Source organism: Coptis chinensis, chromosome 7 (assembly GCF_015680905.1).
Source record: "Coptis chinensis isolate HL-2020 chromosome 7, ASM1568090v1, whole genome shotgun sequence".
NCBI lineage: Eukaryota > Viridiplantae > Streptophyta > Magnoliopsida > Ranunculales > Ranunculaceae > Coptis > Coptis chinensis.
This window is the reverse complement of record NC_141462.1, coordinates 27,207,626-27,231,159: the sequence shown is the minus strand read 5'-3', so window position 1 is coordinate 27,231,159 and position 23,534 is coordinate 27,207,626. Positions and strand designations below refer to the sequence as shown.

Genomic DNA, 23,534 nt, shown 5'->3' with positions numbered 1-23,534 from the left:
CTTGACGTAACAACCAACAACAGCAAGGACCTCCAGGTTTCACCAATCAACCCATTAAGCCATCTCCAAACTTCAATTCATATCATCAAGGATATAATCAGCAATTCTAGCAAGGACAAACCCAGTTTCCAAGTTCTTCTAACTCTAATTTCAACCGTAACCTTATGCTTGTAAATCCCAATTTCTCAGATCAACAACCCATCAACAACTATCGTGACCTCATTCCTGCAACACCACCTGTGCATCTTTCAACAAATAAGACAAGCAAGACCTTTCTGGCTTACATGCAACAACAATCTCAAATACTGACATCCATTCAACAATCCCTTAAGCTGTTAGCCTAAGACAAAACTCTAAAAGGCGTGTTTCCTGGACAAGCGGTTCCAAATCCGAAACCCACAAACATAACTTTTGAAGTTAGCAATCCTCCAGGTACTAGTAATCCAAATCAGGGTGAGGTGAATGCAATCACCACTCTTCGTTCTGGCAGAACTGTTAACAATCAAATCCGTATGCCAGAAGTTCAACCTTTTGAAGCTGACATAGAACATGTACCTACATCTGCCAATAAGTCGACAACTGAAGCGACAGACCTCATTGAGTCTCAATCCCAGCTTAAGGACAAAGAGCAAGTTAATCCGTTTGAAAAATACAGACCAAAAGCACCGTTTCCAGCACGATTGGCCAAGAACAAACCTAATGAAAATTTTAATGAAATTCGAGAAACCTTCAAAAATTTGACAATAAATCTTTTATTTCTCGATGCTCTCAAACATTTGCCATGACATGCTAAGTTTCTTAAAAACATGTGCACTACCAAAAGGCGAATTCATGTTCCTTAACAAGCATTCCTCACAGAACAATTTCCTTCTATCGCCGAATTCAATAGAATAGTAAAATATAAGGACCCTGGCCGTCCCACAATTCCATGCACCTTAGGAGACAAGTATACAACTACTGCACTGTTAGACTTGGGAGCAAGTGTCAACTTACTTCCCTACTACCTTTTCAAACAACTGGGTATCCATGAACTCAAAGCTACAACCATGACGTTGCAATTAGCTGATCGTTCCATCAAGCATCCCAAGGGCATTGTAGAAAATGTCCTAGTCAAGGTCCAAGATTTTTACTATCCCGTTAATTTTATCATTCTGGACATGGAAGTTGCATACAACTCCATTCCTATCATCCTAGGGCGTCCATTTCTTGCAACTGCAAACGCCCTCATCAACTGTCGTGATGGTTATCATGACTATGTCCTTTGGAAATCTCACTGTGGAAATAAATATTTTCAAATTGATGCCACAAACTATGGATGGTGAGATCAACATGATCACCAGTTCGAATGATGTCATACCTTCCTCATTGGTTTCAACACCAATGGTGGAAGAAAATAAGGATCACAATTTTTATGAAGACATGACAGAGGAGGAATTTCTAAACCTCTATCCAATTGATCCTTCTGATCCACCAATTGAAAACTGCATCGAGTATCTGTCAATTTCTACTGATATGGAACTCCAAGAACTAGCTAAATGCCATTCCAGCATGTTACCATCTCTAAAAACCCTCCGATTTTCTACCACCAAGGTTTTCCATCCTCCGCCGTTTAAAAAGAACGTTACGTTTGCACTCGACTTTCTCGCGTCTCCCGTACTTCACGAGTTTTTCAATCTTTCTAGTGAGAACGTTTTACCCAAGAACGAACCACGGGAGCATTTCATTTTTAAATGCGAAATAGTAGAGACTGACTCCTTCAATGAGTTTAGTGCTAAACCCACTTTCTCATACTTTTCGTCTCCACTTTATCAAAAATATCTACCTTCTGAATGCTCTTTCCGACCATCCTTTTTCTCACCATCATCTACATGGATCCCATTCGCTTAGAAAAACAAAAGTGCACGCTCATTTAGGTTCTCGGTCTACTAAATCTCGAGGCAATAAATATTGGTGTCTGAATCTGTTTGGGGGTGAAAAATGTGTTAGTTGGACAGACCCACAGCTTTTTTGGTTGTTGATATATGATAAGTTGTGTAGACCCCCCACACGTTGAATCACCGTCTTAGGGATTTGACAATAAACAACCTATTTTCTGAGATCCAAGGTAGAAAATACGTGTTGGTCTAACTTCATTGTGACACCTTCCTCTATTTTTTCTAATATTTTTGCACAACTTGTTCTTCATCTTGGGAATCTGATGTTAAAAGACCCACTTTGAAAACTACTCACTTTCACGTGAATGCCATGTCAGAGTATTCAGACAAAAACATATGATGATCCTAGATTGGATGCGCCCTAAATTTACATGTTGGGCTGTATATATATGTATTTGGTGTGCTCTTCCCTTTTTGTTATGTAATATTTGTTTGTTTCTTTGTATGTTGTTTGTTTTCTTTGCTTAATGTGATAATTTCAGTTTTCTTTTGGTATATTGTATATTGTGCTCGAATAACATTTTGTTGCAGTTTGTTCACTAAATCTTTGCTCAAGCTTCTCAGGTATCTTCTTTCTCTCTCTTATACTTTAAGGACAAAGTGTCCTTCTGTTTGGGGGTGGTTAGAACCTTTTTTGTAAAAATTTAGCGTATTATTAGCTTGTTTATAGTATTACTTTCTTTTCTTTTCAAGGTATTTAGTGATAAAGTCTTGTTTCCTTTTCTGTGATGAAAATTGTCTAGAAATCTCATCTTAGCACTAGGATGAGAATTTGTTCCTTGAAACTTAGGTTAATACGTAGGCAATAGTTTTTACATATTTTCATAAACATTCATGTAATGAGTATCATTGATCTGTATTTTAGCAAGAAGTTTCTCGGGACCCACGGTTAGACTACTTAATTTCAAATCCAGTGAGAATCTAGCCTAAAAGGCCTCGACAGGAGTGATTTATGAGTAATGACACAGAAAAGTAGTTAGTTCGAGTAGAGAAATCACACGTTTATTTACTTGATCACCATCCGAATCTTAGAAGAGAATTTAGACTTTCTTTGGATCGATATAGCCATAAATACATATATCTGTACAAATTTTACCGCTAGTCGCCCCCATTGAACCTTTCATTTAGCCATTTTCATTTTCACCAACATTTCCTTAGCCATATATTAACCCTAAATAAAAACCCGCCTATTTGATGAGTATGAGAAATATGATGAATGCAGAAAAGTGAAGAGAAAGACTTGTCTAAACAAAAATCAGTTACTTGCTTCAGAAAAGAAAAGAAAAATAGAAATAAGTTTCCAAAAAGAAAATAAAAAGAAAGTTAGAACCCTCCAAGTCAAATCAAAATGAATCACAAGCCAAAAAGGGCTGAGAATGGAAACATAAGTTAGAAGCAGAAAGACCAAAAAATTTCTCTAGTGTTATTCTCTCATACTTATCATATTTTTGAGTTTTCATTCCATTTTCTTCTACACTACTACCTTATCCCTATAATACCTAATAAAGACCTCTAGCTCAACTAGGAATAAAGTAGTGTTATAATAAGTAGTAGTTATGATCAATCGATCTCAACTCTTCTAAATATCATTGAGTATGTGAGGAAACGTGTGCGCACTGCACACTGGAGTTAGAAAAACTTTAGTATAAAAATTATGAGAGAATTTGTGTTTCGAATCATACTTGCGAGAACCTACTTAAGGATGCTCTCCAAAGGATCCAGAAACGGCCCTGCTTGTATAGTTCATTGTAAAAATTCACTGCATACATGATCATATGTAGATGTTTTAATTATTACGAATTTATTAACTTAAGTTTCATAGGAATTAGTTCTTGCTCCCCGCTAATGAGATGTATAGATATCTGAGATCAACTAAGGGAACAAGCCCTTGTTACTGAGTCGTTGTAGTATAGGTGAAGTTTGTGAGTATCTTCTCTGGAAAACTCTCACGAGGCTATAACTCGTCTACTAGGGAATTTCTAGTGGTTTAAGGCCTTGTTGCATATGGTCAATGTAATCGCACTATGCGAAACGAGAATTAGCTTAGACTACACATTTTTGGCCACTTATCTGTTTAGTGTCTCTTCTTTGCTTGAGGACAAGTAAAAATAATCGTTTTGGGGTGTGATAAGCACCCAAAATTGTAATATAAACCCTATAAAGACATTATATATTGGTTAATTATGTGTGTAATAAATGCAAATTAATTGTATTTCCATGCTTTTGCAGGTTTCGACACGTAAACGATGAAATTTAAACAAAACTGGCATTTTGGCATGGAAACAAGGTGAATATGTTAATTGGAAACAAAGCCTTTTTATCAAGTCCAAAAGAAGCCTATTGGAAGCTGAAAAAGATTATAATCAAGCCCATGAAGCCTGGTCAAAATAGTCAATTCCGGATCAACCCTAGTCAAATCTTGTAGAAAAGTCAACGAAACTTCAGAAAATCATATCTTTTGATTCCGAACTCCGTTTTGGGCATGTGACCTGTCAAAACGATCAGCGTAACAAGCTTTACACAATGGTATATAAGTTATATCAATTTACTAGACTGGGAATTAAAATAGGTCCAAACTAAGACAAAGTAAAAATCTAATTACTATTCATCATGATGTTATTAAGTGGAAACTTATGTAATCACCCACTTTCTCCACTTAATAAGTGCACAAACCACTCATAATTATTTATCTTGTATTGGGAATTACTATTCACCCACTTTCTCCACTTAGATAAAATAAATTTTATTATAAAAGTAGATTAATTTGTAACCTTTGGATTGAAATTAAAATGTAAGATGTAATCTTGGCCACCCATTTCACTCCTTTGAAAGTATAAATAGGAGGGGTGGTGCTCTAAATAAACTTACCAATTTACTTGTGATTTGTAGCCTTATAGCCCTTCACTCTCTTCTTCTTCTTTTTCTTTTTCATTTTCATTAGTTGTAGTTATCTCACCATGAGCTAACTCATCCCTTGTGGAGGGTTAGGTAAACCCATGTGAGGATAACTCTACTACTGAAGATGTAACTCAATTTCTTAAAATTTAACAAGTTTGATTTTTACTTCAATTACAAAATAGTTAGAAGTGGAAAACAAACTAGAAGTTGCAGAAGTGATCTAGAGATAGGGTGCTAATTTAATCTCTCATGCTAGTAGAATCTTTTTAGAGATTTAGAAATTTTACTAGGGATCCAAGTTTATTTATTCACTTTAATTTGTCTATGAATCAAAGTGAATATGAAAACTAACAATTGAAATATGTCTTTCATTAATAGTAGTTTGAATCACACGGTAAATCAATCCTCCACACTTCTTTCTCTTCTATCTTCTTTAGTCATTTTAGAATAAATTTGTTAATAGTAACTTTTGTAACTTATAATTAAAAGAAGTAAAGTGTAGTACAGTGTAAAAACTTCCACCTAAAGCCTTCTCTCATTTAAGGTTTCTCTCGATTAGTCTAGCTAATTTGTGAACCAAAAGTGCTTCAATGTTAGGCATGAGACGATTCCTTTACTCGAACTATATTTCAACATGATTCGAGAGTAAGGTAATTAATATAAGTGTAAGTTGGAGTAAGTCCAATTTAATATATATCACCCGGCCTTAAATCTTAATCTAACTAGTATATATATATTATAGAGTGTGCGCACACCACATGCCCGCGTTCGTGTGCCATGTGGAAGAAAGAGAAGGCAGAGAAACGTCGGTTAAAAGTTAAAAGAGGAGAGAAGGAGTAAATAAAGTGGATTAAAAGATGACGCAAGTGAGAGAGAATTGTTCAAAAACACAAAAATCGACTCGGGAATTTACTTGCTGAGTTATATCAAGAATAGACTCGTTCAAACTCGGGTAAACTCGGCCAAGTTTCCAAGTCAACTCGGCGAGGGTATCCAACTATAAAATTAAAGGTGGCAGAAATGTCGTATTAAAAGTATACTCCACCTATAGTAGTATTATAGTATAGTGTCATGGGGATCAGAAAAGCCTGGAGGATGTAGGTTAGGGTGCAATGGGCCTCCTGAAGCCATACAATGAAGGTGACATTCTAGAGGACTGGGTTAGTAGCTGAACAACGACAGGGAACTTGGGATGAGGATGGCAAGATCGATTGATCCATGCCACGTATAATTACTTAATTTCCTGGGATATAATCTTTATACTAAGGTGCTTCCACTTCTCTTTACTGGACAAAATTCTCTGTACTAGCTGATAAGCACCCAAAAGTGTAGTTTAAAATCTTTAATAGTATTACATTTAGCCCAATTTTGTTTATAATAAATAAGAGTTAGTAATGTTTATGTGTTTTTGTGTATTTCAGGTCTTGAAACTGTTTATGTGCTTAAAGATGTCAATTTGCGTGAAAAACGAGTCAAGATGATTGGTAGAAGAGTTCTATGTTTAAATCTCAATAATCAAGAAGAAAAAGTATTTTCAAGCCCAATCAAAGCTGGGATGTCAAAGTCAATTAGGGTAGAAAAAGAACAGAAAAGTCAATAGAACTTCAAATGGACGTATCTTTGGACTCGGGACTCGGAATTGGGCCTAATTTATGTCAAAACGACCGGCTCGGAATAAGATTTCCAATAGACTCAGCGTTGCCCCAATCAAAGATGTCAAAATAAATGAAAGGGGCACTGAAGTAATTGCCAGCAGCTGTGACCTCTTTAGACTTAACATCTTAACCTAATGGACTTTGGGCTTACATTAGAAGCCCAAAGTCCCCCTTTTGGGCCCATGCACGAAAATATAACCGTAACTCTTTTTCTTATATAAAGAGGGTTAAGGCTAAACAAAACTTGGCTACTCTCTCTTTAGTTTAGTTGTAATTAGGGTTCTCTCTCTCTCTCCCTCTTTAGTTTAGCTTAGGTTTAGTTAAGTAATTAGGGTTTATAATTGTAGCCTCCAAACCTCAATTCAATTTAAGTTCTTTCTTATTAATGTCTTCTTATTATTGTTTTAGTTTAATTAATTCAATGATACAAGGCTAAAACCTCCATTAGAGGGGGTTAATGAAGACACGTGATGATGATTTGTTAGTAGTTTAGTTATTGTTTTGCATAAGAACTTATAGTTTTTTGTTGTGAGTGTCTAGAGATAGAGCTCATAATGGAGATCTAGAGTTTAGAGCCACCATCAAAGAGATTTGTGATGGAGCTAAATTCTCATGTTATTGAAGTCATGATCCGAGCCGCCTTGGTGTTCACTAGGGATCAAACAAGCGATTCGATAACTAACTAATAGTCAATCGAATTTTATCGAATCGCGTGGTGGAATTTCCCCTCTCTAATCCTTTTTATCATCATTATATCTACTATATTAGCACTTATTTCTATTGTTTTCATAAATCACATTGCTTTCTCATTAGTTATTAGTTGTTCAGTCTAAAGTCGTGTCAAGTACGTACAAGCAAGAGTGGATCGAAAACGATTACTCCTGTATATCAACATGCTTAAAGAGTATTATAATAACTTGATTACCATGATTTAGTATTGTAGAAACACTTTTTTTACATCTATCAAAACTTAATTATAACTAGCATTGCCCATAATTGCAAGGTGACGTAGTGTTCCATTCCACCTATGATATAAAACAAGTACAACCAGAAACAAAGGAAATTATATCAAGGGTCTTAAACAAGAGAAACTATTTGCAGGCCTGCTCAAGTTCTATCACAGATGATATTGAATCGTCTTTTTTATACATGTGCAAGCTATTTCCCTATTATATATTTGAGCATGAATAATCACCTAGTCCTGGACCAGATTTTATAGGGATGAAATAACACATTGTTGACGATTAGGGGTCGCATAAGAAAATTGGAGTCTATGCAATTAGTTGATGGCAACATGGAATGTTTGCTTCATTCTCTATATAGTCTCTGTTGCTTAACATACCAATCAGCTCTCCCCAGAAAGCTCTTGGACTTTGGTTCAAGTTTAGATATGACGTGGGAGAAGAAAATCATTAAGGAACAATTCAATGTTGAAAAGTAAAAAAATTCCTTTGGATCACACACATATTGTAAAATTAAAGACATTGTAATATCAGTCCTAAACAAACAAATATTTTGTTCTGCATGTCCATGTGCATTTAGGATTTGAGTAACAGACATTGGCAATTCACCAAACCCTCTTTAGTCTTCTCCAATGGGATTATTAACAACATTGCGTTGCCATTATATTTGAGCCCTAAGAACACGAATATGTTATCACACACATAACACATCCCTGTTTGTTAGGGCTTAAGTGGCTTACAAATCAACGTACGCACCGATATCACCCCTTAGTGATATTAAGACAAGTTTGGGGAGGGGGGACATCTCACATTCTCACCACAGTGTAGTATATCCACTTTTGGGGACCCTGACATTGATATGCACAAAACATAAATACTACTTCAATTCTTTGTTTTTTTTATCTGTGAACCATAGTACTACTATACATGGAACTGAAAACAGTAAGAGTGAATGAATCAATAAGTACAAGTCAATAATATTTCAAATACCTTTACAGTAACAATTATAAATATTAAAGGATATGATGTACCAAAAAAAAAAAAAAAAAATTAAAACCAGAAAAATCAGGGCAAAAAAATCCCAAAGTAAAACCGACTTAAAAACACAAATATCATTCAAGTAAGAAGGACCAGGGAGATCGTATAGAGGTGCTGCAATCTCCTCATCCATGTAACACGTCCGTTTTCGCTCTCCTTCACCAAACTACACTCACCAACATCATACCTAAAATCCCCAAAGTCATCAACGTCAAACGTGAAATCATCCAAAAAAATATGTTAGAAAAAGTCATCATTACTCAAGTCTCCACCTCCACCATCCCAAGTACCAATATCTTCACCAACAACATTACTAACACTACTCCCATCATCGGCACTTTTCATGTGTACGACCTCGGACGATGACGACGATGTGTGTTTTTCGAGTCGACTAGAAATATTCTCTTGGACTAAAAAATATAAAGTTATGTTTTTTGGCCTCTTGACTGGTGTAGGCACATCGTTTGGACTAAGTCCCAAACGGTGTGGCCAAGTCGTTTGGGACTTAGTCCAAACGATGTGGCCATATCGTTAGAGACTTAGTCGAAACGGTGGGGTATATCGTTGGGTTTGCACAATAAACGACCTAAGCTAGCCAGAATTTTCGAATTCAATTTTTTGGGACCAATGACACATTTGTAATAATTGTTTTTTTTTTTTTTTTTTTGGGACCAATGACGCACTTATAATAATTGTTGTTTTTTTGGTCTGCCCAACACAATATGGAGTCCATCAGTAATAGGACTCTTTATTAATTGGATATGCATAGGGCTGGGAATGGTATGGAAATGATACAGGTTTCAACCCGAATCCAACCATCCAACCATATCCGAATTCATTTTATCCGAATCCCACCATATCTCTGAATTCATTTACTTTTTCCCTTCTTCACAAGAACGTCGTTACTCCTTCCCTTCCCTTCACAACACAATCGACTGAAACATATCAAAACAACTCAAAAATGGAGCACAAAAAAAAAATCAGGAATGACAATATCAAAAGTTTGGGTTGTTAATGTTGTTCTTCATTTGTGAATCTCTCTATCTTTTTTTATCTTCATTTGATATTGTTCAATTTCACCGAGTAATTAAAGTTTCAAGGTTCCAAATCTTTATTGGGTACATGATTTTTCAATCAATTAAAAGACTGAGTTACAGTATTACAAAATTAGTAAAAATGAAGATTTGGGAAGAGAGATGTTTCAAAAACTTGAGCATTGATAATTATTTAAACTCATTCAATGCTTTTGTTTTGGATGAAACGAATTTTTGGATCGGTGTGGATATCAAATGTTCTGTATCTCTTCTTCAATTCATTCTCAGCAGCACCAAGAGCAATTCATGCCTAAATTAAAGTAAAATTTGGGTCGGTGTATGGAGTGACGGCCTTGCGGAGGTGATTTGAAATAACGTCTTCTCATTTCGCAATTAGTAAAAAGTCCCATTGGAAAAGACTTACAATCTATTTTTTTTTTCTCGCTAACATCCATTTCCATTACTGCCATATAAAAGGATTACAGTTATAGTCTTTGCAGCATTTAGGCAGAGCATTCATGTCACACAAGTTACTTGCCCATTTTGCTAAATCATGGGCATCCCCATTACAAGACTTACAATCTAGGGTTAACTAGTATTACCCCTAGATGAGCCAATTAGGATTTTCCCCCCACTAGATGAGAAATTAGGGTCTCCTCCCTAAATACACACAAAAAAAAAAGTCAAAGTGGGTTGACCGAATTTTTTTTGCGTGTATTTAGGGGGAGACCCTAATTTCCCATCTAATGGGGGAAAAATCCTAATTGGCTCATCTAGTAGGGGTAATACTAGTTCACCCTACAATCTATACATTAAGGTGCGAAATGAGGGTGTAATATCCTAATGTCACCTACGTTCAGCTGATCTAAAAAGCAAAAATAGGACACGTAGAGTATCTTGGACTAGACTCTTTGAGACATGTTAAAACCCAAATTAAGACCCAGCCCACTTCAGGTCGTAAACAAAGCTGCAACTTTTAATAATAAAAAACAAAAACCAAAACAAACGTGAGTCGGAAAAATGAGCTGTGCACCGGATTTTTACTATAGAGAAGCACAACGTCTTGGTTACTTAGCACGATCAGCATTTAAGCTATTACAAATGCAAAACAAATACCAACTTATTACACCCGGTGCTTCAGTTTTAGACCTTGGTTGTGCCCCTGGTGCATGGCTTCAAGTAAGCATTTGTTCAAACACTTTATTTGCTACTTCCTGTTTTCTTTATCATTAACTGTTTTTATTTTGGTGTTTCAGGTTGCTTGTCAGAGTTTGGGTCCTCTTAAAAAAGGTGGAATGGTTGTGGGTATTGATTTAAAGGTCAGAAAGTTATGAGTAGTTTTTGTGTGTGTGTTGTTTATGGGGGAGTAACTTTGGTTTTGTTTGTAATGTTGGGTTGTAGAATAGAAGGTGAAAGTTCCAGCTGTTCATTGTGACTCTAGAGTGCAAACTTTTTGTGCTGATGTTATGGATTTTCCCAAGGACCAAGTTATGGCACTATCTCCTAAGGTATTATATCGATATTTTCCCAAGGACCAAGTTATGGCACTGGATGATCGGATAGTTTTATGTTGTGCAGCCAAATGTATATATCTTGAGTTTGTGTGCATAACTAGAATGTTGAAATGTGTTAAGTAGAAGTAGTTGTTGGAGGCCATGCTTTCTAGAATCCATAGTTTGCAGTTCAGGCTTAGCTTGCTATGAAAGCAAATGTAGCAAAAATTTGTAGGTCAAAGAGAAGTAAAACGAGGGTTTTTGGGTTTTTTTTTGTGTTCTGTTGGGTGATCCTCTGTCAAACTAGTTACTTTATAAGAACAGGATTCAGTCTGAACTTTATTGACGCTTTTACAAAAAAATTATTGTATTTGATTTCCATGGCATGACGTATGTGTGACATTATAACAGGAAATGACCAGACACTAACCTCTGAAAGCTCATTAGTTATCAAAATCAATCACGATTTGCGTTGTATACAGTGGATCCTTAATAAGTAACTTAACTAGTTAAGTTGGCTTAATTGTACACATTTAATTGTCATAGTAGAATTTTGTTCATATTCATTGTGAAGCTGTTACTTTTACAACATAGAAATTGTGGATACCTTTTTTGCACTATATGCGTGCAATAAATTCACTTGAAGCTATCTGTGGACCATATTTTTACTGTTTTTCACAGAACTTTACGATGGAACAAATTTAAATTAGATTTATTGATGTTTGTCTCCAATTTATTCCAGTTCATAATGAGTCTCACATTATCTACTTTTAATCTCATCTAACAAAGTGGTAATAAGTTTTGACTTTAATCTATGGAGGCTTGCTATTGGACTAAACTGCATTCTCAAGTGGCTTTGAAGTCTGTTTTAGATATAATGAATTTGTGTAGAAGTTATTCGAATTTAAAAGTAACTTTCTTATGCTTTCTTTCTTTTACCTTTTTGCCGTGAAATATCTGTAATTGCAGATCATACTGATATATCTGGAGTTTGGTTAATCTTGTTTGGGCGTATACTTACTCCTTCATTTCACATGTATATTTTAGAAAATTGATACAAGCCTATATTATTTCGTTGCAGGGCAAAGGATTTTCCGTGATACTGTCAGACATGTGTCCTCTTGTTTCTGGAATCACAACTAAGGATGCTGCTTTATCTATTGAGCTAGGCATGCGGGCGCTTGATTTGGCTGTTGGGGCCTCTGACGTACCTCTTCCAGATGATGACATCCATGAAGAGAACCAATCAGATGGTTCTCGTTCTGGGGCAGATGAGAAAGGTATTCTGCAACCTGGAGGAAACCTTGTCATCAAGCTTCTTGAGAGCGAAGATATCCAAGGTTTGTAAGTGTTCCACAAATGAAACAATGATATATATATTACGATGTTTCTTTTTCTTTCTAATTATTCCTTTCTTATTTCTTGGGCGTGTTGTTGCAGAATTCAGCCAAATCTGCAAAGCACGTTTCAGGAAGGCCTCGTGGTTAAGACCCAAGGCAACCAGATCTTCTTCAAGAGAGATTTATCTGATTTGTCAAGGACTGCAATAGTTGGTAATGACGTACCTTGACTGACTGATGTTTGAGTTGGATTACTGGAATGAATGTGCGTCGAGTGCAAAGTGAAAAAGAGTAAAAAAGTCGGATGCTTGAAGCCTTTTATCCTACATTGGTGCTGATGAAAAACACCAGTCAACTGAGTTGCAATTGAAGTTGGATTATGTATTCACGATTTGCTGCTGCATAAGTATGGTTTCTGCATACCGTTGACCTTTGTTAGAAGTACTGTAAGTGGTTTTTTTTTTTTTCCCCAGATTAGTTTGCTTTACAAAGGTTGGGAAAAGGGTGTTAGTGTGTTACCATTTCATTATTTATTAATTATATATGAAGGATGAGACAAGGTTTGTTACCAGATTTTATATTATATTAATTGCATTGTAGATAACAAAACTTGAATGTGTTCCTTTCTTTGAGTTTCTTGTTATCTTTTTATTGGTAAATTAAAACCTAACCCCATGACAATGTCACAAGGCACATGAATTAACAACTTCGACAGCGTAGATGCATCGTTGTGAATTAGGAGAAGGAAATATCCCGTACGGAGAAGGAGACATTGAATTAGGAGGTGATTTTCAGATTCCCATCTGTATAATAAAACAAAAGATATAAAATGACCTCTATTTGCTTTGGAGGTTGTCAATAGTCATTATCTGACCCAAAATCTTACACCAGGCAATGAAGCTACTTTCAATTTGGCCGTAATCCCCCGATGTATTTCCAAGGATGGTTGAGGCTAGAAAGGCTATAATGTTAGGATAGGATCTTTCTTACACTATTGCTTTTGACACTCTTCTAATATTTGGAATACCATGATACATGTTAATATAGTTTTTGGGACAAACTAGACAAACTTTATGACACTGGAGATTCTCATACTAAGCTGGTTCTTTATAAGCTGATCCTTGAGGATTATAAATGAGGAGTTATTTGAATTGAAGATTGATTGTATGGCAGCTCTCTTGCAATTCTGAAAAGTTCGTCTCTCTTTTTGTTGTTATCTATGATACTATTTGTTGTCTTTATTTGTAACATGTTCTTGGCTGTTCCATTGTGAATAGTCACACTCACATCTGACAGATTGGCACTATCAGCCATATACAAAACGTCCTGCTTTGTTGGATGCATACGATACTTCTGAACAAATTAACCTTTGTCTCCAAAGAATCTTCTCTCCTGTGTACCATGTTGACATTTGCCTCCAAGGAATCTGCTCTCCTTAGTACCATTTTGACAGTGAAGGCCATTGGTAAAATTTAATTTTCTGTATCACAATTTTAATAGTCGACTCATTAAAAGTTTTGAGGCTCCAAAGTTTGATGTATTACAATTTTTTTCCAAATTGCCATCTACACTGTTCTATCCCTGGTTTTTTTCTTGTCAAAATGCAAAAGAAATTTCATTCTGACACCATCACATGGACACAATGAGATTCCAAAAAGACATGGTGAACAAAGTATCTTTGGGGGCCAAGACATTGGTTTGGTCCCTGCTGAATGTCATCGCTGACTTAAGAGTTGAGACTGCTACACTTGCCTGATCAAACTGTTTTCTTAATACTTGTCACTCGTATGGGTAGTCCTTGTTTGGGTACAGGGAAAGGGCTATATTGTATCCCATCCAGCTCCTCTCCAACAATTTCCCACCTAAAACATGCAGTATGTTTGTCATCAGAATCAGTGGAGGTGCGGGCGCAATAATATTAAGTGCAATGATATAATATCACTGAAAACTTCCACGTTAATAACTTTTCAAATGATTTTCCTTTTGGCAACCATTATGATAGATGCTCTGCGCGTCTCTTCACTGTTTTATATAGTATACTGTAGTTAATTGTTAGCCATTACCCACCGCCGCCACTGCTATAATGTTGTTGAGAAATAAGACGAATCTGGACTTCTGATTCCAATTTCTAAAAATGAGTGGTCCTATATTTCCTTTTTAAAATTACTATTAGAAATGTATACTCCTTTTTCTAAGTAAAAGAGACATAAACCTGTAAGTGGTGGTGAGGTTGTGGACAAGAATGAGTATCTCTAGTTTAGCCAGCTCACTGCCGGGGCAGGAGTGTGATCCATTCCCAAAAGGCATGTATGTGTTGGGGCTTGGTGGAACCTGCAACATCACATAACATTTCTCTCACAATTTAGGATATGACTAAGAGTAGGATAACATCCTTCAGGCCGAGTAATGCAATGATTAGGTTTTGGTACTGCACCTCAAATCTTGAAGGGTTGAATTTATCGGGTTGTGGGAAGAAATCTGGAGAGTGATGAATAGTCCTAAAGAGGGGAAGAACCTTCCATCCCTTTGGTATCAAGTAGCCTTCAAACTCGATGTCCTCTACTGCTTCTCTGAATGTGAATGACAACACGCTTGCTGTTCTTAGTGTTTCTTGAATTACCTGAAATCACTTCTTTCAGTCCCATATGTTTTTTGCTTACTTTTTAGGTTTTCTTGAATAACAACAAAGAATGTACTTCTATTTATGTAGTTTACAAGTATCAAATTGGCCATTTACCCTGCTAGTCAATGGCATTCTTCTTGTATCTTCCCACTTCAGCTTTCGTTTTTCTTCTGATATTCTTCCTCGTATACTTTCTTGTTCCGTCTGCATGTTACATGATGTTAAAGTTTTTGCTATGAAATAAGTAGAAAGTATTCATTCTGAAATTGGTCACTGATAAGTTTAGGACATTTCAATGTATATTCAGATTGAATTTGACTGAGCATGATCTCTTAGTGCTCTGATATAAAGATTCAAGAAAGTAAATACCCATGTCATATAATCCCCATGTCATATATCCTAAAATTGTTTACCGTAACGGCATGTAGGAGTTCCTCGTGGTCGTGCAGATATTTTAAAATCCACGTCATGACACTTGCAGTGGTGTCACGAGCAGCAAATATCAGTCCAATAATATTATCAGCAATCTGTGAATCCGTAAGTTGATCTTTTGAGCTCAATAATACTCCAAGCAGCCCCCCTCCTTGCTGCGTACTTTTCCTCCTCTTCTGTATTGCTCTTCTCAGAGTTTCATCTATAACTTTCCTTGCCTGTGCATAATATTAAGAAGATTATAATTTCGTACATCAAAACGTAAGACCGAAGATTCATTAATTAACAAATATGCAAACCATGCTGCACATTGGTTTTCTTTTTTTTCTAAAGTCTTAAAGTCTTAAAACCCGTCATTCGAGTTCGATAGTTAACATGATTTTTTTAGATTCTAATTGTAATTGGTAATTGTATTGGGAATAATTATATAATTTAAGTGATATTAGGGAGGTTTTTCTAAATTTTTAATAAATAAATGGTTTGTTCTAATATTAGCGAGGGAAATTGGGAATAATTATATAATTTAAGTGATATTATGGAGGCTTTTCTAAATTATTAATAAATAGAGGCTTATGTTCTAATTTTTGTGAGGGAGGTGTTTCAAAATTGAGCAACTATGGGAATTACAAATTGCTTACTCGACAGTGGAGAGGAGTTCCTAAATACCCAGCTATCATATAGTGTAGAGATGTAAATTTGGAAATTCAAGTTACGCTATCATTATGGAATACTAGGAATCAATAGTTAATTAAAAAGTCAAAAATTGGCGTGGACAAAACTGTTAGCCATATATATCAAAATAGTTGGACATGATTTTGGGGAGATTTTGCGTGAGCTCTTTGTCCTCAATTTGACATCATAAATTTACTTGCCAAGTTGACCGAGTCCACTTATGTCCCCCCGATAAGAAAAAGAAAAAGAAAAAGAAAAAAATCACAGAAACTCATTGCCAGTTTTACCTATCTCATCCTTAGATTTAGTTTTAACTCGAACAGTTTGACAACAAGTCAACAACTGCATCGTTTTTTTTGGTAACTTACAACAACTGCATCTGACACTTCACGCCTAAACCAATTGGTTCATTAATTGCCAGTGTTCAAAGTTCAAACAATGATGACCGATAGAGTCATAGAGATAATATATGCATCCTAGAATTACCTTCATTGCTTTTCTAAATGGCGTCCCAGGGAAGTTGATAGGCATGGAATTGTAACCTTTGTCCAAGCAATGATATAAATGTTTGATACTTTCTGTGTCTAAGTCTGATCCTTCTCCAAATGCCGATAGCATTGCCACATCCAAAGTAAACTGAGAAAACGAAAAATGTCATTGAGTATATAATAAAATGTTTAACATTCAAAAGGTTGATGAAGTTTAATCATAACGACATACTCTCTTCATCTCGTTCAGGGTGTTGATTGTAGTATTTTCCCAGGAAGGCAGAAATTTTGCTACTAGTTGGTCTATGTCAGTTACCAAAAGCTTCATTGATGAAGGTAGAAATATGGATTGGACCAACTTCTTCAGCCTTGAGTGGTATTCTCCTTGATGGAAGAAAATAGCTTCAGGTCCTATTATCTTCTGTTTGCTAGGTGGATATGTTGTTTTGAATAAATGGGCTCGACTCACTAGTACAATCCTTGCTGCGTCTGGACTAGAGATCATCACACATGGACAACCCAGTATATGAGTTTTGAATATATTTCCGTACCTGAAATCAAGATATTATGAAGTTATTAGTACGTGAGATTATTCCACCCCAATTTCTAGGTGTCTCATGCACCTACGTTCTTTCCTAGAGTCTCCTCTCATATTCATAGAATTTGCGCTCTACATATAAGTTTGAGCTTGTGGAGAAATTGACAATTTTACATGGTATCGATCGGATCTAGGTTTATAAGAGGTCTTGGCAGTTCAATTCTTGCTTAGGTGAAGTTGCACGAAAAATAATAAAAGTGCCCACCTATATTTATTTCCAGTGTGTCCTGCTGATGAGGAGTGTTGTAATAGGTGAAGTTGCACAAAAACTTAACAAAGTGACCACATGTGTTTATTTCCAGCGGGGAGAGAACTTGGCAATTTGACAATTACAAAACTAATGAAGGAATATAAAGAAAATCGATCTTGTCATAGAACACATAGAACGAAAAGAGGGAATTGTGTTTGTATGTTGAGATCAGCCTCCCCTAATAGCATAACTATAACTTGGAAAAGAGATCTAAAAGCTATGGTTGTTACATGATACATATATTTGTGAATTGCAGTTACGTACCTTTTAAGTCTGTTTGTGAAGAAGGTGTTTGGGTTTTCCTTGTAGAGCTTGAGCGTCTCTCCTATGTAAGGCCAGCCCGTTGAACCAGGTGGTAGGTGTTTGTATGTTGGGTGAAGGTGCTGTAATAGCATCATGAACAGAACACATGCAAGAAAAGAAATAAGTAGAACAAAGTTTGCAGAGAGAGTTGAGAAAAGGCAGTGCATGGTGATAGCTAGCTAGGTAGCAAGTAACAAAATTAGATGAGAGATGGTTGTGGTGAAGGTTACAGGTAGGCATTGAGGTGTGTATTTATATTGATGTTGAGATGGAATATCTATCGGTATCTTGACATCCGGTCAGGTACGGTGTCATCGTCATACTAATTAATAATAATATATAAACAGAAAGCATCTCGATGTTTTCCATAGTATCCAACCATTTAAACGTGCATCCTCATTTACACGATTGAGGGACTGAAGGTTCTCCATCGACATCCACATTCTTAAGTCAACCTTCTCTGTGATATCTCAGAATAATTAACGTAGTGAATACTCAACTCTGATATCTCAGAATAATTAACGTAGTGTCACTGAAACTGAAGAAGTTTTATTCTATCTCAGTATTTTTATCTCGAGTTCTTTCAATTTTCACACTGAATAATACATTTTAGCACGGTGCTAGCTAGTATTTAGAACCTTTTAGGCTTTTTGAACCATGGCGACACACGATGAATTGCCCACTCCTATTTTTTCCGTTTAGATTGAGTTGATGAATAAGTGAAATAGTCGGTGAGTCGGTCCCTGTTTTGACACGTAAGTTCTTATCCTATGATATTTTGATCATAAAACACAATTTTAATTTACATGAAAAAACATATCATGATATGATGAAATTGAAAACTTGATAATTTTCTAGACGCGATGATTATTAGTATTTACGATTCTACGCAAAGTTATACACTTTTTACTTTTAACTGTGGCCTATATTATATATGTGCATACTAGAGAAAATGTGAATCTGTGGAACTCTGAGTCTATTGAATGGTTTTCCTTTTTGAAGTATTTGCAAAGCCGGTGTTTATCTTCTGAAGCCGTACGCTGTATGCATGCCCAAGCCCATGCATATATATAATATATAGTTCCTAATTTCTGAAAGAGTTCAACTAACACTTATCGGTGAAAAAATGGCTTAACTAATTTTGATATATTTATTGTTTTCACTAATGTTGATGTATATATAGTGTCAGCCACTTACAAAACTCAAGTTTTTGCCAAATTTTCAAGAATTTCCAATAAATTTTGGTCTATATATGATTTTTCTTTTTTTTTTTGCTAAAGATAATGATGACTTTATTGCATTGGAATAATTCGTTCGGTACATATACTTAGCTTCTTAAATCAAAATTCAAAATCCTACCCAAGAACTCAGGAGGTCTATCTTCCCACACCGAAATTCGGTAGAAATTGAGTAAAGCTACCATTGGTATGATTTGAATCTTTACCGATGCTTCTCCAGAAATTGAGGTCTATATATGATGTTTCTCACCATCAAAACAATTAGACTTGAACATATACAGAGGCCAAACTTGCATGGCTCGCAGGCTATTCCTATATCTATAATCAGACACTGGTAAACATATTTTAGGAACTCAATTTTAAAACAAACCGAGAGTCTTAAGGATGCTGAAGCTCAACTCTGACTAGTGAATACTTGACGTAGTGAAAATAGTAAAATTAATTCAAGCAAAAACAAACTAGTGAAATTAACGTAGTGAATACTCAACTCTGGAGTTTCGCAAATCGACTAGTGTATACATTTCTATTAGCCTATTACAATTCTTCCCATTTTATGCAAACTAGTGAAATTACTGAACTGTCGGCCTTTGGTATTATCTTATTGACAAAATTTTCTTCTTTCAATATTGGATTTGCGGAAGTATTTAACTTCCCTGCAACACGTGGGAGTATGAGCTTTGTTACAAAGCTGGCAAACTACTTCTCACCATCCACTTGTAAGAGATCACTTGGACCATCAATCTTTTTGTATCTTTGATTCTTGAGTCTTGACTAGTCATTCTCTATGTAGCAAAAAGTCAAACAGAACGATTTGTAATCTGACACAAGGACCAATGTTATATTAACACGTAGTAGTTTTGCCTCGTGATCCTGGATGCCAAGTTTTTTTTTTAAGGTGTACTGATTCAGTTGGGAGTTGGGATGTCTTTGATTTTACCGGAGCTGTCAACGCATAGGTGGCATTTGGTATGAATCTTATACATGAAATATTTGGTGAGGTGGATTTTCTTGAACCACAATCTTTATATCTTTCTCGGGTAAAGTCATGGATCACGATCATATCTTTAGGTCTTCAATGGTTTGAGGGATCTGTAGTTCCGGGTCACAAAAGATATGTGCTCGTTAAATGTGAGATGTATATATTTGAAATTAGATGCATCCCACCGGCCAGATCTCTTTTTGCAATCTTGGGCATTCAGCATTCTTTGTCTAAGATTATTCAAGAGCGATCAAAATTAGCTTATTCCGACTCCCAAATTGAGACTGACTACTTTGATTAAGATACACTACGATTAATGTATAAATTACACGTAATCGGAAACCAGTTAAGGGTAGGGACTCAATTTTCGGGAGTCAACTGTGACATATACACAATTTCCTCTTTTTGGTTATCAACTTAGACATATACAGAGGATAATAATTAATACTTGACTTCTAGGCAGGGAAGGACCCAGGAAAGGCTGAGGGGTATTCACTTGAATACCTTCAATTAACGTCGAATGTCAAATATGTAGTCTACAGGACCATCATTGAATGGTATAAGCCTATGCCAATTTTACGCATTTTAGTTACCTCTAGAATAAAAACTTTATACTTATATATTTTAATTACAGTAATTTTAATATTTTAATATCTTTTAACTCATTCCCTAACACAGCCCGTTTGGCAACAATTGAACCCATTTTAAGGGCAAATGGGCAAAAATTAATTGTGGTTACATTTTACTCTCAACGACAAAATAAATGAAAAAATCACTCTCAAACCCATTTTTATTTCATAATAAGTCAGAAGGACCGGGTAGATGAAATATCCAATCTACCCTTAAAGCTTAAAAAACCAACTTTTGTTTTTCAAAACCTTCAAAAATTGAAAACCCCCGTAACCTAGCGCACAACCCAAAACACTGAAACCCCAAATCTATACCCAAACAAAATCCCCACCAAATCAACAAAACAAACAAAGAAATCAACCAATGTCAAATTGATCGTTAAAAGCAACTTTTATGGATGAGATCTTGTTTTGCTAAAGTTTCCAACTCCCATTCTTCAATTTGAAATCTGGATGTTGAACCGACCCTATGAAATTCTTCCCTTCATACTCCCAAATACTTAAATGAGAAATCAATAAGGGACCCCACTATTTGAGAGTCGCTTCTTACGTTTTCGTCTTTTTGTATGGTTTTTGCTTGCCCATTGTTTATGCTTCATATTTCCAGTGATGGGTTTTTTGTTTGGGTTTGTGTATTGATGTGGATTTTGAAATTACATTTAGTTTGTTTGTGTGTGAGTGTGAGTGTGAGTGTGAGTGTTTGAATTGCATTTTGATCTGTGGTTGGTGTAATCATAAATGTAGAGTTTAGTTCGGTTGTGATCCCGTAAGAACTCAAAATGATTGTTAACTAGTGATGTGAAGCTAAAGTGAGCAATGTAAGAAGGATTCACTTCTTTGTTAATAATTCACTACTTAATGGTAACTGGAAGTTCATAAAGTTTGATGGTATGGATTACACAAAGACAAAATAAAATTTTGAGTTTCCGAAAATCCCAATCCCAATAAGCGGCATTTTCATATTGTCAACCAATTCTAGTTTCGAGGAACAATGTACGCCTATTAAATTACCAGAATAACACAAATTTTTGGTAACCAAACAAACATTTAAAACACATACAAATTAAACATCGTATAATTGCCGTATAGAAATATTTGACCGTATTGTATGTTTTTTTGGGTCATGTACTAAATAGTTCTTGATTTATTTTCGTACCGTAATTTGTCGTATCCCGAATTGCAAAAAGCATGAGGAATGATTAGTGAGAACACCTATTGTCCCTATTGGACTATGAACAATCATTGTTTATATCCCTATTTGACTATGAACAATGATTGTTCATACCTTTACAACATGAGTAATGATAAGTGAGAATACCTATTGGACTATAAACAATTATTCATTGTTCATACCCCTATTGTACTATAAACAATGATTGTTCGTACCTCAGAACACCTATTGGACTATTGGTACGAACAATCATTGTTCATACCCCTATTCAACTATGAACAATTAATGATTGTTCATACCTCAACAACATGAGGAATGATTAGTGAAAGCACCTATTGGATTATGATCAATGATTGTGCATACCTCAACAACATGAGGAATGATCAGTGAGAGCACATATTATATTGGACTATGAACAATGATTGTTCATACCTCAATAACATGAGGAATGTGTAACGCCCGTATTTAAAATACATATTTATTAATTTATTAATTAATTTATTTAAAATTTATTGGATTGGATTTGAGATACGTGGGCCTGATTTCTGGGCCCGAGTCTGTGTTGGGCTTAGGTTTCAAACCCAGGTATATATACATATTTTTCCAGAGAATAGGGTTTTTAGATAAAAATAAAATAAAAATGGAGGCGGAGATAAAAGCTCACTTGTTAGAGTGTTGGAGTGTGACGATTCGGGACTATGATGAATTCGTGGAGCTTTTGATTAAAGTGAGTATATTAGTTTTATATTTCACGGTCTAATTTTACCGTCCAAGGTTTCCGCTCATGTTTTCTGTGCATTCTTTTGTTGTTATTATTATTGTTAATGTCGTTGTTAAAACTTGTTAAATGGTAGCATTATTGAAACTCGGGGGATGGGGCTGTTGAAACTCGAAAGAGCGTCAATGGCGGCCGAGCCCCAAACTAACATTTGTACTGTATATCATTGAAACTGTTGTACTGTTTTTGTGTTGGGATTATGATAACCAGTAAAAACACGACTAGATTACTCTAACCTTATTCTTACGGTATCAACTATTTTATTTCCTACTCTCACATATATATATTTATGCAATATATATAGTACGGAATCGTTCCACTCTTAACTCTCAAGACTTAAACAAATTCAATTACATAAACACAATGAACAATGGTAAGAGTAATGAGATGTGAAATTTCTATTCTAAATAACAACTATTCTAACAAGCAATCATCCTCACATGGCTTCCTTAACCTCCTCTAATGGAGGTTTTAACCTAATATCATTATACTATCATTCCCAACACAAGAACAATAATAACAAGTCATAATTTAATAACTAATTTAAACTTTATAAATCTAATTTTAACAATAGTCTAAGAATCAAAATGAAAACAACCTAATTTATAAATTTAAAACAACTAAAACTAAACAAGAATTTAATCAATAACTAAATTGAAATGAAAACTAATACTTGAATTCTAAAACTAATTGTGATTCTAAATAATAATCTACTTTGTTCTAACATTAATTAATTGAAGGTAAAAACTAGATCTAAAACAAGCTATTCTAACTAATTAATGGAGTCTAACCTAATTTTCTAATCTAGATCTAGGTATGCTTAAGAGCTAAGTCTTCTCCATACAAATGGAGGAGACCAGATCCACTTTTTCATGCATGGGCTGAGGACCCATGTTTTGGGCCAGAAAATCGAGCCCGAAGCCCAATTTCTTCAGTCCACAGACCCCTTTTCAATTGGATTTGACTTCAACAGGCTTTTTGTCCACTTTTAATCCTCTGATTGAGTCAAGATTTGGACC

The 23,534-nt window shown here is 35.4% G+C and overlaps 2 protein-coding genes across 2 annotated transcripts; one reads left to right on the top strand and one right to left on the bottom strand.

Moving 5' to 3' along the window:
- Nucleotides 1–10,269: 10,269 nt before the first annotated feature.
- On the top strand, nt 10,270–12,979 carry LOC147486883 (FtsJ-like methyltransferase family protein). The gene is made up of 5 exons (XM_086572549.1): nt 10,270–10,700; nt 10,778–10,840; nt 10,928–11,029; nt 12,096–12,354; nt 12,455–12,979. The coding sequence occupies exons 1-5, from the start codon at nt 10,542–10,544 to the stop codon at nt 12,562–12,564; spliced, it is 693 nt and encodes a 230-aa protein (XP_086428675.1). The 5' UTR covers nt 10,270–10,541; the 3' UTR covers nt 12,565–12,979.
- An 841-nt stretch (nt 12,980–13,820) lies between these two features.
- Nucleotides 13,821–18,019, bottom strand: LOC147486882 (abscisic acid 8'-hydroxylase 2-like). The gene is made up of 8 exons (XM_086572548.1): nt 17,682–18,019; nt 16,802–17,120; nt 16,568–16,717; nt 15,391–15,627; nt 15,092–15,181; nt 14,789–14,974; nt 14,567–14,685; nt 13,821–14,216 (listed from the first exon to the last, which is right to left on the bottom strand). The coding sequence occupies exons 1-8, from the start codon at nt 17,885–17,887 to the stop codon at nt 14,111–14,113; spliced, it is 1,413 nt and encodes a 470-aa protein (XP_086428674.1). The 5' UTR covers nt 17,888–18,019; the 3' UTR covers nt 13,821–14,110.
- Nucleotides 18,020–23,534: the final 5,515 nt, after the last annotated feature.